The 15,779-nt window shown below is 40.7% G+C and overlaps 1 protein-coding gene across 3 annotated transcripts in view; it reads left to right on the top strand.

The window, feature by feature from the left end:
* rhbdl1 (rhomboid, veinlet-like 1 (Drosophila)) overlaps window positions 1–15,779 on the top strand; it is a 48,507-nt gene that overhangs the window by 18,405 nt on the left and 14,323 nt on the right. For all 3 annotated transcript variants that reach the window (XM_008279413.1, XM_008279415.1, XM_008279414.1), the window contains 2 exons: window positions 177–325; window positions 480–592. In XM_008279413.1, coding sequence (XP_008277635.1) covers window positions 177–325; window positions 480–592 — 262 coding nt within the window. The remainder of the gene's footprint in view (window positions 1–176; window positions 326–479; window positions 593–15,779) is intronic.

The following is a 15,779-nucleotide window of genomic DNA, read 5'->3' on the forward strand; positions in this document are numbered from 1 at the left end:
TCTCTGCAGTCAGTAATTGTCTCTACAAGTCTCATAAGCATCAGCTGAGGAATACAAAAAAGAAGAAAACGTCAAGTGTCTTCCATAAAGCACAATGGGTTTTGTTTTGCAGGGCAGTTCGGACCTTTCATACCAAGCGATGACAGTTTGGTGTCGTTTCTGCGTCTGTGTTGCAGATTATCGTGTTCATGTGCTACGGCATCATGCTAAACAAGTGGGTGCTTCAGACGTATCAGCCCGACTTCATGAAGAGCCCTCTGGTCTACCATCCCGGCCACCGTGCACAAGTGTGGCGCTTCTTCAGCTACATGTTCATGCACGTCGGGTACGTTCACAAACCCCCCTCCCCACTTAACACATCTCGATTTCCGCAGGACGGGTTCAGTTAATATCTGGTTGCAGATGACGCAGAGCTGGAGGAGGAACAAAAATCACACGCTGTCATTGAATGCTGTTTCCTGCGTGTGCTCTCTCTTCAGTTTGGAGCAGCTGGGATTCAATGCTTTGCTGCAGCTGATGATCGGCGTTCCTTTAGAGATGGTCCATGGCATCTTACGAATAAGTTTGCTTTACATGGCGGGAGTGCTGGCCGGTGAGTGGATGTTTTTTTTGTTTTTTGTAAAGAAGTGTATTATGATGTAAATGAGCGGTTCACAAAGAGCATGCTGGAGCACTGTGGGGCCAATGATGATGCAAGATTTTTACATTTGCTTTTTGTTCTTTTTGATAGGATGCCACATTTACATCGACTGCAAATAACCTTTTTTCGCTTTACATTTGCCACCGTATAAACATTAAAGGATAACAATTAACTTTGCTGCAGCTCCATCTGATGACACGCCGGCTATACTGTTGAAAATAATAATGGAATAGCATGATTCATTTTTGCGTGTTTGTTATCTGCAAATTAGCGCAGCAAATTGTCCAGAACTGCTGACTCATTTAGAGCAATTATGCTTATGCTCAAGTTATTTAAGTTAATGTTTGTGTTAGTTAATACCCTGCATGCCACATATGACAACACTCTTAGTCATTTTATTTACTTGCAGAGATCTGATGCTAATTTTTTCCATCTCATTTTGGCAAGCTGTCAATGCCAGTACCAATATTTGTACATATTCTTTCCAACTAATTCATGATTAGGTCTCTCCTGTCGTGGATTTAACATATCAATGTGTCCACTGTTATTCTGATGTCCCACTGAAAGATACAAAAGTAAACTGCAATGCTTTTTAAATGTTACACCTTTCACTGGGCAAAATGAGAAAACTGCTTCAACTTGCAGGTAAAACATAACAGATGTATTTTTATCAGGCATTTTTGTAGGTCATGGGTTTGAATCTCGGCCTGGGATCTTTCTGCATGGAGTTTGCATGTTCTCCCCGTGCAGCGTGGGTTCTCTCCGGGTTCTCCATCTTCCTCCCACACAGTCCAAAAACATGTTGAGGTTAATTGGCGATTCTAAATTGTCCGTAGGTGTGAATGTGAGTGTGCTTGGTTGTCTGTCTCTAAGTGTGGCCCTGTGATAGATTGGTGACCTGTCCAGGGTGTCGACTGCCTTCTCCCTGAGTCGACTAGGATAGACTCCAGCCCCCCCGCGACCCTAGTGAGGATTAAGCGGTGTACAGATAATGGATGGATGGATGTTTGAAACAAAACTGTACATTTTCAGCCTGATGTAATTATCTGCCTGTCAGTGTTCATTTCACTTCAAAGCCTTTATCGGCAGATTCAGATGATATTATTTGTATCTCTAGTTAAGATCGTCGAATATGATGTTAAGTCAAAACCTCTTAAACACACAACAAGTACGGAATACGTGACAAAACCAAAAATTTGAGGCACTAAAAGGGACATAACACACTAGATGTAATTACCATAATTTACAAGATCGGTACCCATTCTAAGGATCCTTTTAGATAAAATGCTTCAAATGAAGTTGGATTTAAAATAAACAAGTAACCTAAGTTACATTTTTCAAACAAGCGTTGCATTATGGTGTCCTAGAACACGATGTGACAACACTGGGTTAGTTGACTTAAATATTAGTTGACATTAGTTAGCATTTACCAATGTCCAGAACAGATTGGCAATTTCCAATTTATGGAACAATCTAAACAAAGGATCAAAAGAATCTAAATCTAAATTGTTATAAAGGGGCAGATTACATAATGTATGTATTTTTTAGTTTTTGTTGTTTTGTCAATGAATGAAATAAACAACTACTACCAGTGACAGCACTGACAAAATGCCAAATAAGAAGATCCAGACTGAAAAGCGATGCAAAGAGGACGACTTTTGTGTTTCCCCACGATGCAGCAATGAATTCAGAAATTCAGAAACCAAAGAAAGACTGTCCTTGGAGCTTTGCCTCTTAAGCGGCAGGTGGTTCTTAATCATTGGCTAGCTGGACTTAAAACAAGAAAATCCTACGTGAGCGACGATGCTATGGTTTGTAGCGAGCACTTTGTAAATAAGGAGGAGGAGAGGATTTCTGTTGGTGGTGAACAAGCTGAAGTCTGAGGCTGCTTCTTCTATGTTTGACTCATACAGTTGGGTTTGTAGACCACCACACCCAGTCTTCTAGTAGTCAAGACTAGGACCAGACCTGTGCTAATCCCACATTTACAATATGTGGATCCACTGAAACGAATGCCCTGAAACATACAGGATATCAGGCAATATGTATAGCTAATATTTGCTAAGTTTGGGTGAGGAGTTTTGATACAGCAGCAAATATTTACTATCTTGCTTTGCTGCGGTTACTTTCACTACGCTTATCTTTCTTCTATACAAAGTACAGATTAAACTTTTACATGGTCCCAGTCTTCTCAAAAAGTGCTGTATGGCAGAATTTACTCTCCGCTGTCAGTTTTGTTTTGGACGCTGTTCTGCACATGAACTCTTTGTGGTTTAGGTGGCAAAATTTTACAACAGAATATTCGACTGACTGCTCCTCCCAGACAGCCACAGCTTCTTCTCCTCCTCCTCCTCCTCCTCTTCCTCCTCCCTCTGCTACTGCATTCATTTTATTGGAGTGTGTGTGAAAGTGGCCAAGAGGGGTGACAGCTGTTAAAGCTTCAAATCAGAAACGAGTCAAGTTATTGGTTGCATTTGAAGTTTTGCTCCCAACCATAGTAATGATGTTACCAAATAAATCAGACAATTTAGCGATGTCCCTGCAGCGCTGCACTTGATTTGACTAGTCTCGAAAAATGTCCCTTTTGTCAGAGACTGTGACAAGACTGAGGAAAAATGTAGCTGATGCTGACCAATCTTTAGGACTGCAACACTGCTCTCATAAGACACATCCATGGTGTCTTTTTTTTACCTGAAAGCACAAGTTCAGATCATTTCCAGTGCATTATGTCCTTTTGCTTTTCTTAACACGAGCAGAAAAGGCTGCTTCTCCTCTGCCCTGCTCTTTGTTCATGTGTGTTTTTGCCAGTCTGCAGCATTTTTCTGATGACCTACTTTTTGCTTTTTGTCTTCTCTTTTCTTTTTTTTTTCTTTTATTATTGTTTACAATCTACAACTCACCAATGCTTTTTTTTTTTTTTTTATGTCGCTGGTGGTTGATCATCTATCAAGTTAAAGGTGCTGTATTGCATTTTATGTTAGCCCTTACAAAAGCCCCAGCCACTACTTTTCGCTGCACTTACGCTTCCAGTGAGACCGAATTTGTTAACATCTTGTCCTCGAGCCGACATCCGTGACATCCCTTTTTGATAGCTTTGATAAACCTGACCCGACGGGTTGCCCGGCACTTAAAAAAAAAACCTACTGGATGTAGATACAGAATGCACCAAACCGAATGCAGCAGCAGCAGCAGAGTGACTCACAGTGCCCAGAGGTCAGACTGCAGCTCTCAAATCTTTGTTGACAAGAAACCTCATTAACTTTCATCCTCGTCCAAGCTAGTTTGGAGATTGGAAATTTTAAATCCATGCTGAGTTTTTTTTTTTTTTTTTGGCCACTAATGTGTTTGCATTACAAACATTGCATTTACAGAAGTCATATCAACACTCCTGCATCGTGTTCCTTTCATCTCCACTGGAACACTTTGTGTGTTGGGTATCATACATCTCTTGCTAACCGTTATTTCATTACCATTGGGAGCAATAGTCTAATGCATTCTGAGCTAAATTCATTATTTGCGCTAACCTGATTTTTTTGGGGGGCTTTTCTTTCCGTGTGACTAAAAATACAAATTCTTCATTTTTATCTTTTCCTGTCCTCTCTCTGCTCGTAGTAAAGTGAAGTTAAAGCTGCTCCAAAATCCTCTGTAAAATAAAAAAGAAGAGCCCCTCTCCTCTGCACACTCGCATGCACACACACTCTTAACACTCATGAATTATTGTAGCTTTGATTTATTTTAGCAATGATGACAGAGAGAGAGCAAGCAAGCAAGCGTGGGACTTAGAAGGAGGAGGAATGGGAGAGTAATGCAGGGTTTCTCTCTGGAGAATTAGCCTAAGTGCAGTCTGAGATGCTGTTTGGAGATTTAAGCTGCAGCCCGAATCAAAAAGGAGGATAAAGCAGCAAGGAGATCGTATATGGTGACATTTTTACCCCCAGAGCCTGCAGTCAAAAAATGCTCTGCTTTGAATTATATACTTGTGCTACATCGGGATCAAACACTGAGTACATGTAATACAAGTTGAATGTGGAGCTGTGTGCACCAGAATGCCATCGGTGTAACTCCTCACATCATCATCATCGTCACGATTAGTTGAGTCAACACTGGTGGAGTTTAGGTTCTTCTAATCAGGTTTTAGTCTGACACATGAGGAAAAGAAAAACTTTGGTTTGAGTGGTTTGAGTTGAGCTGAGCTGTGTCATGGTCACGAGATATAAAAATAGTAAATAAATGTGTTTAGAGAAAATATGGAATTATCATACGACACTGTCAAAAATGAGTTTTTGCATGAACAGATAGATGAACAGAGCTGCATGGCTTTATGTCAGGATAGAGCGCAGTGAGTGTAGCTGTATCAATAACTGTTATATTCATTTTAAAAAAAAAGAAGAAGAAAGAAATATTAATATTGTACATCTGATAACCAACTAACTATCCAGTTGACATTGCAATATACGTAGAGCACAGCATAACAACACACAGACTCATACAGACTCGCAAGCACCGACCCAGTGCAGGACTCTGCTGTGAAGGTGGAGACGTGTGGCGCTGGTGTATTTGCAACAATTAAAAAAGAAAAGAAAAGAAAAGAAAGAAAGTTGAAGGAGCGGCGACTAGGATTTAGGAACAGCGGCCCGCCGCTCCTAAATGAATGTCGAGGAAACACTGTGGAATACAGAGGTGGGAAGTAACAAATACTCTGTTACTGTACTTAAGTAGATTTTGCAGATATCTGTACTTTACTGGAGTATGAATTTTTCTGACAACTTCTTACTTTTACTCCCTAAATTTGAACACAAATATCTGCTCTTTCTACTCCTTACATTCTCTAAAGTGGCTCGTTATGTGGATGACAACATGACGTAAAGGACGTAACAACAAACGTCCTTATCTTTCCCAGCAGTGTGTGATTTGTCCCTGAAGCTCAACACACTCCTGCCTGCATCAGCTGCCTGCCAGAGGCTTTTTAGGACTGATTTTCAGACCCAAAAGGACGTGTCTTCATCCAAAGAACTTTGAGAACCATCTTCGGCTGAGGCTCAATAAAAGATGTTGGTAGTCTTGAAGAGATGAGTGTTTCCATGTACATTATAGTGTTTAATGTTCATAATGTCGCTGAAGTGGAAAACTGTCCAGTGATGTGTTTCTCTGTAGCAGCACTGTGCAGGTTGTTAAAGGATGAAAACATCCTATTTGCTTAAAACTTTTTTTATTTTGCAGAGTTATCAAAAGAGGCATCGTGTATCATCGAAGCTAAAAATTCATTTTTACTTTTGTACTTAAGTAAATTTCTGATCCTGTACTTTTTACTTTCACTTGGGTAAAGGAGCTGAATCAGTACCTCTACTTTGACCAGTCTATTTTTATGCAAGTACTTAAGTAAAGAATGTGAGTACTTTTGCCATCTCTGCTGGAATATCGGATCAGTATATTTGTCCGTGTTCTTTTCACAGCTTTCACTGTGTCAGTCTGACTGGGTGCAAACTTTGATTCCACATGTTGTTTTCCTGCCTCGCACTTTGCGTCTTGCTGTTGTTTTCTGCTCTCACTCTTTAGAAACTTCTGACTGCTTGTGGATGTTAGAAATTACACCCAGCGCTTTAGGTTACTCTGTGAAATTCTTGATGTTTCCTTCTGCGGTTTTGTTGCCCATGGCTGTCTCATGTTTATATTCATGCAGTCTTATTCTAGCTCACGAGTTCAATGGTGTCGCCTTGTGCACGCGTGTTGCTTGTTATTTTTGTAGGGCAGCAGAGGTTTCGGGTTATAGCTGCACTCAATGGGCGCGTTTACGGAGCGACGTGCTGCAGGTGTTGTGCCTTCATGTGTTTGCCTGAACACACTGCAAGGATTTCTGCACTGCAGGGCTTGAATTCAAAACCAAAAGAAAAAAAACTTCTTTTTTTTTTCTGAAGATGCCTCGAATACTGTGAAAGTGTAAAACAGTTCTCACAGTTATTCATATTTTACATGCATGAACACGCATCTCTGCAGTGGTTATCTTGAGCATAAGGTTAGCCGTAGAAAATCTGAATCCCGGTAGGAGATGGTATGGTGTTATATGAATCTTTGATGTGGTCTGATTTTGACACAATTCACCCCGGCGCTATGTTGTAGAGCACCCTCTGAAAATGAAGTATGACATTGTGCGATTTGTCCTTGGCTGCGCGGTGAGAAAAGGAACAATTTGGTAATTATTTTTTGACAGTGCTATTCAGACCTTGGTCCTCGTCCTTGCTCGTTTGGCGTCCACTCAGTAATCCTTCACGCCTCTGATGCACGGATGAAGAGCTCCACTCGAATTCCGCAAACAGCGTCAGTCAGAATTTCAAACTATGTTGACGAGATGAAGGTAAAATGTTGAGTTGTGAAAGAAAAGCAGCAGGGGTTCCTTTTTTTTTTGGCTCCATCTACTTCTTCCACCCTCTCTCGCTCTTGCTTTTGGTTCCTTTCCCTCGGGCCGACATCTCCTTCAGCTTCTCTGTGTGCTTCAGGACATCAACAGGTGCCAGAACACCATGTTTTTTTTCCTGGTAGCACTGTGTGAGCCTCGGGGTGTCTGCCTCCTGCAACACCTCACATATGAGACAATCTGAATCTTCCAGCAGCCTCTCGTAACAACAACAGAGACCGCTGCAAGTATGTTGCACTCAGCTTGGTTATCAGGGTTTTTGATGAGATTTTATTGTTGACACACTCTAATAGGTTTTTTTTCTTCTTTCTACTGTTTGCTGCCTGTCAGATTTTATTCCGCAGCCTTTGGTGCAACATAACGTCGCGTTGGGCTAAAAGTTTCCCTTTGAATCAAATGATTTCTGCAGAATTGTCAACAAGATCTAGTGGAAAGAGAATTTCATATTTGCTTGTGAAGGAAAAAGTTCAAGTCAAGCATGAAAGAAACAAGTTTAGGACTGTCACTCAGAGGAATGTGTGTCATGTATCCCGTGTTTTTGATTTTTGCATAACTTCCCCGTCTGGCTTTTCTGTTTGCTGTCGCAGAAAAAACACCAGTTTGAAAAAAAATATTTTAATTGAATTTGTTTTAGATTATTAATATTTTGTTTATTTTAATGGGGACAGAATTATAGTGTGTTCACTGAGCAGAATAATACCAGCAATTATTCTTTTGTGATGCTTGTGTGCACACGGGCTTTGATAGATTATAAATGATACAATAGATTCAATAAAACTGCAAGAAACTAAATATGCAAATAATCAAAACGAATAATGATGATGAAAGTGCTTTAAGAGGAGGTAAAATCGTAAGGAAGGATCCATATCTTATCCTTAACTTACAAAAGGCACATCTCACCCACAGAACACACACTCTACATTTATACACAATACATACAATCACACAACAAACCATGTAGTGTGCAACTTTAGATTTTGGCTGAATATAGCTGCAGTGTATCAGAGATGTGATTTGTGGATGTATGTTGTTGGTGGCAAACATCTCACTGGTTCTTCACCATCCATCAGGCAAAGTAAACCAGTATACTAAACTGAAGTTATCAGTTTCTATCTGTTGGCAGCAGACAAGAAATCTCTAAAAAGGTCTTACTTCACCTGCATCAAATATCACCTCAGCTTGGCCACATGCTCTAATATACAGAGAGTGATTCTGGCACTTGACTGAGCTGTCAGCACATCACCAAGCCAGCTGATGGATCAACATGTTGCCCGTTATACACTCTGATGGGAGGTGGTGTTCCAATAAGGACCAATGTGTTTGAGTTTTGCAAAAAAATAATGTCTTTCAAAAGTCTTTGAACAGAAAGATGTTGATTTAGTGCCTTTGTTGGGGGGCAGATGATACATAACTGTTAGTCATCATCTGCATTAAACAAGGGATTTGCCCAACGTGGCAGCCGACTCCCGACTCATTTAACTCTCTGAACCATAAGCAAATTCTGGGCATTTTATTGGCTTGTGTCATAGTTTGTTTTTACTGCAACATGAAGTCGTGCACCTCTTTGGAAAGGGCACAACCACGGCTGGAAGGAGAGGGAACTCAAATGTATTTTCTCTGTAAAATAACAGTGTTACAATGGCATAAATTGTTAGGAAAAGAAATAATAAACTAAAGATGGAATCTACAACATTTTTCGAAGTGCCCACCGGTGTTATCAATACCAGACAAAGTGATGACTCCACCCACCACAGACATATAACTGCTTACATTCTCAGTTTGTTTCCTCACTTGTCTCCTATCTACTCTGTGTATGTACAGCTTGTAGTTCAGCCTAGTTTAGCCAAATCGTCTTAAAATCTTTGTCTTGTGACTGTTGGGTTGCAGCTGAGCCACAAATGTTGTAAGTAAGACATGTAGAATAAACAAATTTTCATAAAATACCATGATTTTGAGCTTATATTTGTTTCCTAAAGGAACGGCACATCACAGAAAGGTTCAAGGACTGTCGGAAAGTTGAACATTTGATGATCCTCTCTGATTTGTATTATTGTTTCCACAGACATTCAGGACTTTATAACGCAGTAAAAAAATGAACCCACAGTGTGTAGAAATGTAACTGAATCAAACATCGTCACAAAACGCTTGGTTTGTTGTATATGAAATGTCCAAAAGTAGTAAAAGAAAAGTACCTTTTTCTTCTGCACACCTTCTTGTAGCCCAAGGAGATGTCTTCACATATCTTTTTTTTGCATATTCCATAGCCCAAAATCCAAACATGATCAGTTAAATGTTAAAGACAAGCAGAGAATAATGGACTGAATCATGGATCAGAACTTTTGAACTTTTATGTGATCAGAAATTTGAATGCTGGACATTTAGTGCTCACAATGGAGTATTTTATGTCTTATACTAACACATATGTAGGCTTCCTCCACTGCTGTCGCTGGATAAATAAAGATTAAAGAATTCCTATACATGTCACTGAGTAACTGAAGTGGAAACCCTGAGAGGCTTCACTGTGAGCACATGAAGAGCTCCTGTCTCACCTCTTACTGACTCTCCTACCAGTGGAGCCAGTGGTTTGAACTATGCAGGAGGATTTTCTGTTCCTTGTGTCCAGAAATGTGCCAACAGAATACACAGTTTACTGTAATATACCAGCCAGGCAGTGGTGGGAAGAACTGTGCTCACATCGTTCTTTCCTGTCCTTAGAAGTGAGGCAGACACATGTGGCCTGAGGAGAAATTGTAGTGGCAACGTGATAAATGGCTGCATGTTGGTGTAACCTCGTTGTTGCGAGCTAGTTGATGTTGTCGTTTCTTAAAGTTACATGTGATGCATAATCCGTCTGCGTTTGATTGATGTGGCTCTGACACCAGGCAGGACTGCAGCAGTGTCAGATTTCTGCCGCGGCCGTGAGACCCGTTGTATTGTTGGTCTTAATTTAGCCTGATGATTGTTTCTGCGTTCGCTCGGGCTAATAAAAGCCTATTCAGTCTCTGAACTACTGAAGGTCTGCAGACTTTTTTTTTTTGCCTCTTATTCTACTGTGTTCACATTCCTGTTGTGTAACTGATTGATGCTTTATAAAAGCACGCTGCACGTATTTAGGCAGGGTAAATTGATTATATCTGCTGCCAGTGAATAGAGGGCCTTGGTGCACGGCCAAGAGCAGCTTTGTCCATCATCCATTTTGCTGATGTTTGATGTTTGTTTGAGGCACACAAGCTGCAAGTTATGCTTTTCTGTGGAAAAGCCCAAACGCCTGGAAATGTGGTTTAGGTCTGGGTTGGAATTCACAAGATCGGAATCAACAAATGCCACTGTGTTATTTAAAAAGACAACTTTTATTTAGGGTTTTCAGTTTGGTTAAAGGTTAATTTCACAAGTTTTATTCACTGGATTCTTCATTTTTCTGTGTGATGAAGATACGGTGCGATTTTTTTTGAATGGAATTTAAGTTCAAACTGTTGCATTTTGATAGAGAATACATTGATTGTGATTGGAGAGTGAGGCCACAATTAAAGATATATTTTTTATTATTGATTAATTAGTTGATTATCAATTAGTTGTTTGCTCTATGAAATATAAGAAAATGGTGAAAATTGTTGGTCAGTGTTTCTTAAAACCAAAGATGACGTCCCCAAATATCTTGTTTTGTCCACAACCCAATGATATTCCATTTACTGTAACAGAACAGTAAAGAAACCAGAAAATATTTGAAACTGAATGGCTGAAATCAGAGAATTTTGACTTTTTTCCCTGAAAATATCAGTCAAACTGATGAATCAACGAGCAAAACTGTTGTTGATTGATGTAATAGTTGACAACTAATCAACTAATCAATGAATAGCTGCACCTCTATCAGAGAATAAAAGGTAAATAAAGCCAATCTATTACCTTTTCCAGATCTTTCAGTGCATTTCACTTTTATTTTTTGTTAATCTTTAGATAAGATGCAGATGAAACTTAGCTTATTTTTGCAAAAACACTGTGAATACAAAAAGCATAAATTTATATCTATTATGGATCTGACTGTCTGTACCATGTGACACACAGGGTTACACCTTTAGCTACATGTGCTGCTGAATTAACTTTTACATTTTAAATTCAAAAAGTTACAATATGATCAATACATTGACTGACTGCGAGCAGACAGTTGTGGGGTTTGGGAGGAAATAGGCACATTTCTTGGAGTAAGTTTGGGTGAGACAAACGGACGCCGCCACACCTCCCGCCTGCATCAGCAACATCGGCAGCCGAAACCCAGTTAATGAGGAGGAGATGGAGATAAAAAGACAAGAGAGGGCAGGACAGGAGAGAGAAAGCATCAGAGAGCCGAGGGCTGAATTAATCACTCTGGGTACCGGAGGGATGTGACTCGGTCTCTGGTTCTGCGACTTTGGTTGTGACTCACTTCAAGCGCTGGTGTAGAGACATTTACCCACGCTCACTGATTTGATTGGCTGGGAGGGAATCTGGGAATGTTTGTGGAGAGCGAGGGCTGTTTAAAAGAGAGCGGCAGAGATATTGTTGCGTCGCTATTGTCAGCTGAATACCGATTATTTCCTCACTTTGAAGGCCTGCTGGTGGTGACAGTGCAACATTGCTGAGGTGTGCGGTGTGCAAGGTCAGAGTTTTGTCTTTATAGCAGAGCTGCAGACTATTGTATTTGCACAGACCGCCGGTGTTGCGTATGAAGCGTCTGGTCCTGTGTTCTGATGTACTCCACTGGCGCTGAACTGAGGAAGCAGGGTGACCTTGGTGCGTTGCAGAGCCTGCCAGCATGATTATGGTAATTCCCAATCGCCCCCATCCCACCCCACAGACAACTCTTCCTAGGTGACACCAAGCTTGCTTCCTCTACAACCATCCCCTGCAGCCCCTCTGATAACAACGCTGAGGAATATTTTTACTGTAATGCAGCCTCATTGATGGTATGCCATTTGTATGGAGCGAGCCCACTGTGTTTATAGCTGTCCATTTGCATCTACTGCGCCAAGCCAATTCGGGAAAGTCATATTTCTCAGGCACGCTGTTGGAGTCAGAGAGGAGGCGATTTCTCTGCTCCGTTTATATTCCATTTACTTCAGTGGTTAGTTTCAAGGTTCTCTGATGAAGAAGTACATCATGCTCCCTGTAGCCATGGCTGTGGCTTAATAACCTTGAGCGCTGGAAGTGATTTCAGGCTCTTTTTCATGCCGATGATGGACAAATTTGAGTAATTTCCATCCAAGGTCAGCTATTGTGCTTGTTAGCTGAAAAGCAGCTGTGAGTGATAATCGTTGTGTTGGTCGTGACAAGGATTTCTTTCTTTCTTTCATTTTTTGCATTACAGCAAAACAATTTTAAGAGCATTTTTGTGTACGTACACTCATTTCTGAATGTTGTCTCTCTGCTTCTTCCACTGTAGACGTGCTCATGTGCCCACACACTCGTCACGTCAGATATGATTGTACTTTTTCCTGACTGTTGGTGCTGAGCTGAGCTGAGCTGAGCTGAGCGGTCTCCTCTCAGCAGCTGAGGATGTGTCTTGCGGAGACTATTGATTTTTCCTGATGCCCCCTGGGCTCTGGGGCAGCATTAATATTATCATATTCCCCGTGTGGAAACTTTAGACAGGGTGAAAATCTGTGAAATCCCTCGGGGAACCAAGGGCAAGGCGTGTTTACAGTGACCTGATGAATTGCATTTGTTCCACCGGGTCGGAACGACAGTGATGGAATCTTTCCCATCTTCTGTATATGTAGACAGTCCTGATTTATGTTGCGCTTTCACGTTGGATCTGTGTTTCTGTTATTGAAGTCATTCCTCCAATGATCTGCTTTGACTGCAGCACAGGTGTGTAGTGTTTTGTCACTTTGAGGTTGGCGACAGCGTGGATGCTCCGCCACAGCTTGACACTGCAGATAAGTAAAACTTTCGCAGACGCCGCCTTTCCCTTCACATCATCTGAGGGGTTTTCATCCCTTCACGCCCACGCTCCACCGGGGCACACGGGGATGGATGGAGATGTTAGATTGGATGGGGGCTGATGGCGAGTCATGCCGCTCCACTTGAAGGAAAGCATCAGCGACACAGACGATATTTCCCCCTTATCTCTTTCTGTCTGGGTGACACAGAAGTGTCCATCTCTTTTTCCCAGGTTCAAAAATATCTTTTTTAATAGAGCTCCACCAGTCTGACAGCACTATTATAGTAGAAAATGAGGCTTTGAAATGGACACCACTCTAGTAAATGACATTTGAAGCTATGAGCTTTTCAAATAGCCTCTAAAGTAGACAAAAGACCATGTGACAGATGGTCCGACTCCAGTTGAGTCACACAGACATTTACTCATTTTTTACTCCAGTCGCCATCAAACTGCGTCTGGGAACATAACTCTCCAAAAGAAAGTTGTTTTCCAAAATCAAACCAAATAATATTCCTCCTTCATTATGCATGAAGATCTGGCAGAAATGGTTCATTGATTACCACAGAATTCATTTGCGACTATTCTGATAGTCAATACACAGCTGAAATCATTTATTTAGTAGTTCTGTCTTTTTAGCCGTTAAGACTCTTTGCTTTTGTCACTTTCATTATTTAGGATTTATTTCTTTTTCTGTGCAAAGTGTTTTTGAGTGTCTTGAACAGCACTCCATAAATACGATATATTACTGTTTCTTAATATTATTTTCCGTGTAATTTATGTGCATTTTGAGCATCTTTGGTTTTGGGGCTGAAGATGTCATGAGCTAGTATTGGTAGCCAGCATTGAAATGTCAGGGTATATGATGGTTGATGAGTGGATATTTTCTCACAGCTAATAGACTAAATGATCGGTTTCTTCCACAGTGATCCGAAAGTAACTATTATTTTCACCCCTACACACAGCAATATAATTATGATGTTGCATAGATGGTGGAACATAATAATTACAGGGTCAAGCGTGTTGGTAGCAGTTATGAACTCCAACGTTTCTCTTCTTGTTCTTTGTTTTATTCTGTAAGATAGGTCAAATAATGACTAACTCCATCACTGTTCCTGCCACTGTTCCTTTAACTATAGAACACAAAGTTCATTGTCATATTTAACTAGTAGGTTCTTAACTTAAAGAGACCTGACGGAGACAAACGAACCACAAACTACAGTGTGTTCATACTCATTTGTTACTTAATGCAATTCTAGCTGGAGTTACAAAATAATTAAAGCAGCAGGTACAAACTGCTCCATCATGATTAGCTAATTTAGCAGAAACTCTCTGGGTACCAGGAGAATGTGAAATATGACAACTCACACGGAGTAAACCTGTAGATTTAGTAGAAGCAGGGCTCTCTGCACGTTTTCCACACTCTGTAATGTGGAAACCTGTAGATGTGATTGTGTGATTGCAGCGTTGGTGTGTCACCGGTCCTCCTGCACATCATCAGTCTCCCACTCTTTCCATCAGTCTCCCCCTCTTCTTATTTGTGCTTAGTAAATAAATCTGATCTGGCGTTTCCTTCGTTTATTAGCCAACGGAGGCAGCCCTGTGACTACAGAGGTGCTGACTGCAGCACATCTCGGTGCAGGGCCACAAGATTTAATGCATACAGGATGTCTGAGGCCAGTGTGTACAAACAGAGCAACACAAACCTAAAAGGCAACAATTCCACGGCATCAATGGGTCGAGGCTGCTCGTCCCGATACTCTCTTGTGAGCCGAGGCAGAGAGGAGGACCGGTTTTGTATTGAAAAATGTTTACGCAGGAATTGGCGTCATGAAGATTTTAACAGTACTGCTACTCTTACTGCTTACTGATCCAGGACTTTAATAGGACTCGTCAATTTTGCTTTTTTTTTTTCTCTTTAAAAAAAATAAATCCTCTCTTTGCCTTAAAATATGCTCTGACATCTCTGAAAACCAAACTGTGAGTTTGTGAATGACAGGTCAGTTTCAGGATGATTTTATGAACACCCTCATAGATAAAACATCCGCATACTAAAACATCAGGTTACTTTTCATCATTAACTGATGCTTGTATAATTTAGCTGACTCCGTGTGTGAGCTCGAGGCTGCTTTGCATAACATACCTGGAGCACGGAGAGATGAATTATCAGCCATGCAGTCGAGCAGCATTTCTCTGCCTGTGTGTGATGAACTTTGACCTGATGTTTCGACAGATTGATTGTTTTTCCGCTCTTACGTGCAAAAGAGTTGTTGCGCCGATGGCTAAGAGCATTGACAGATGTGACTTTATTGAAGTTTAAATGCACTTTTAGGACGTTTATCTCTCTCCAATATCGTCACTAAGAGCAGAGTCCGTGTGTGTGCCGCATGGTGCTCTTTTCTGAAATGGATATAGTGGAAATGCAGCATAGACGAATTAGAAACAGAAATGATAAGATGAAATGCACACATCATGTTTATGTAGCAATAATAAGTAGAAAATCTATTTTCTACGTTGTTTCCTTAGTTCATATAGCAGAACTAATAACGTCAGAGCTTATTGATCCTCTGGTTTTGAATAATTCAGCTCTGGTGCCCGTATAATACCAGGTTACAATACCCAGCCCTGTTTATGATTTAAGAGTTACAAAATTAACTCAACTAAATTTTGTCTCATCATTTCTTTCATGTTTCATAATGAAACATTTTAAAACTAGAAGGACTTTCAGAGAGTGCAAACCTCCGTCAAGACCTGTCGTCTTCTATGAAATGCAGGTTTGCAAGCAGAAGTAAAATGAATTCAAATGCCACAAA

This window comes from Stegastes partitus, unplaced genomic scaffold, assembly GCF_000690725.1.
Source record: "Stegastes partitus isolate 25-593 unplaced genomic scaffold, Stegastes_partitus-1.0.2 Scaffold158, whole genome shotgun sequence".
In the NCBI taxonomy this organism is placed as follows: domain Eukaryota; kingdom Metazoa; phylum Chordata; class Actinopteri; family Pomacentridae; genus Stegastes; species Stegastes partitus.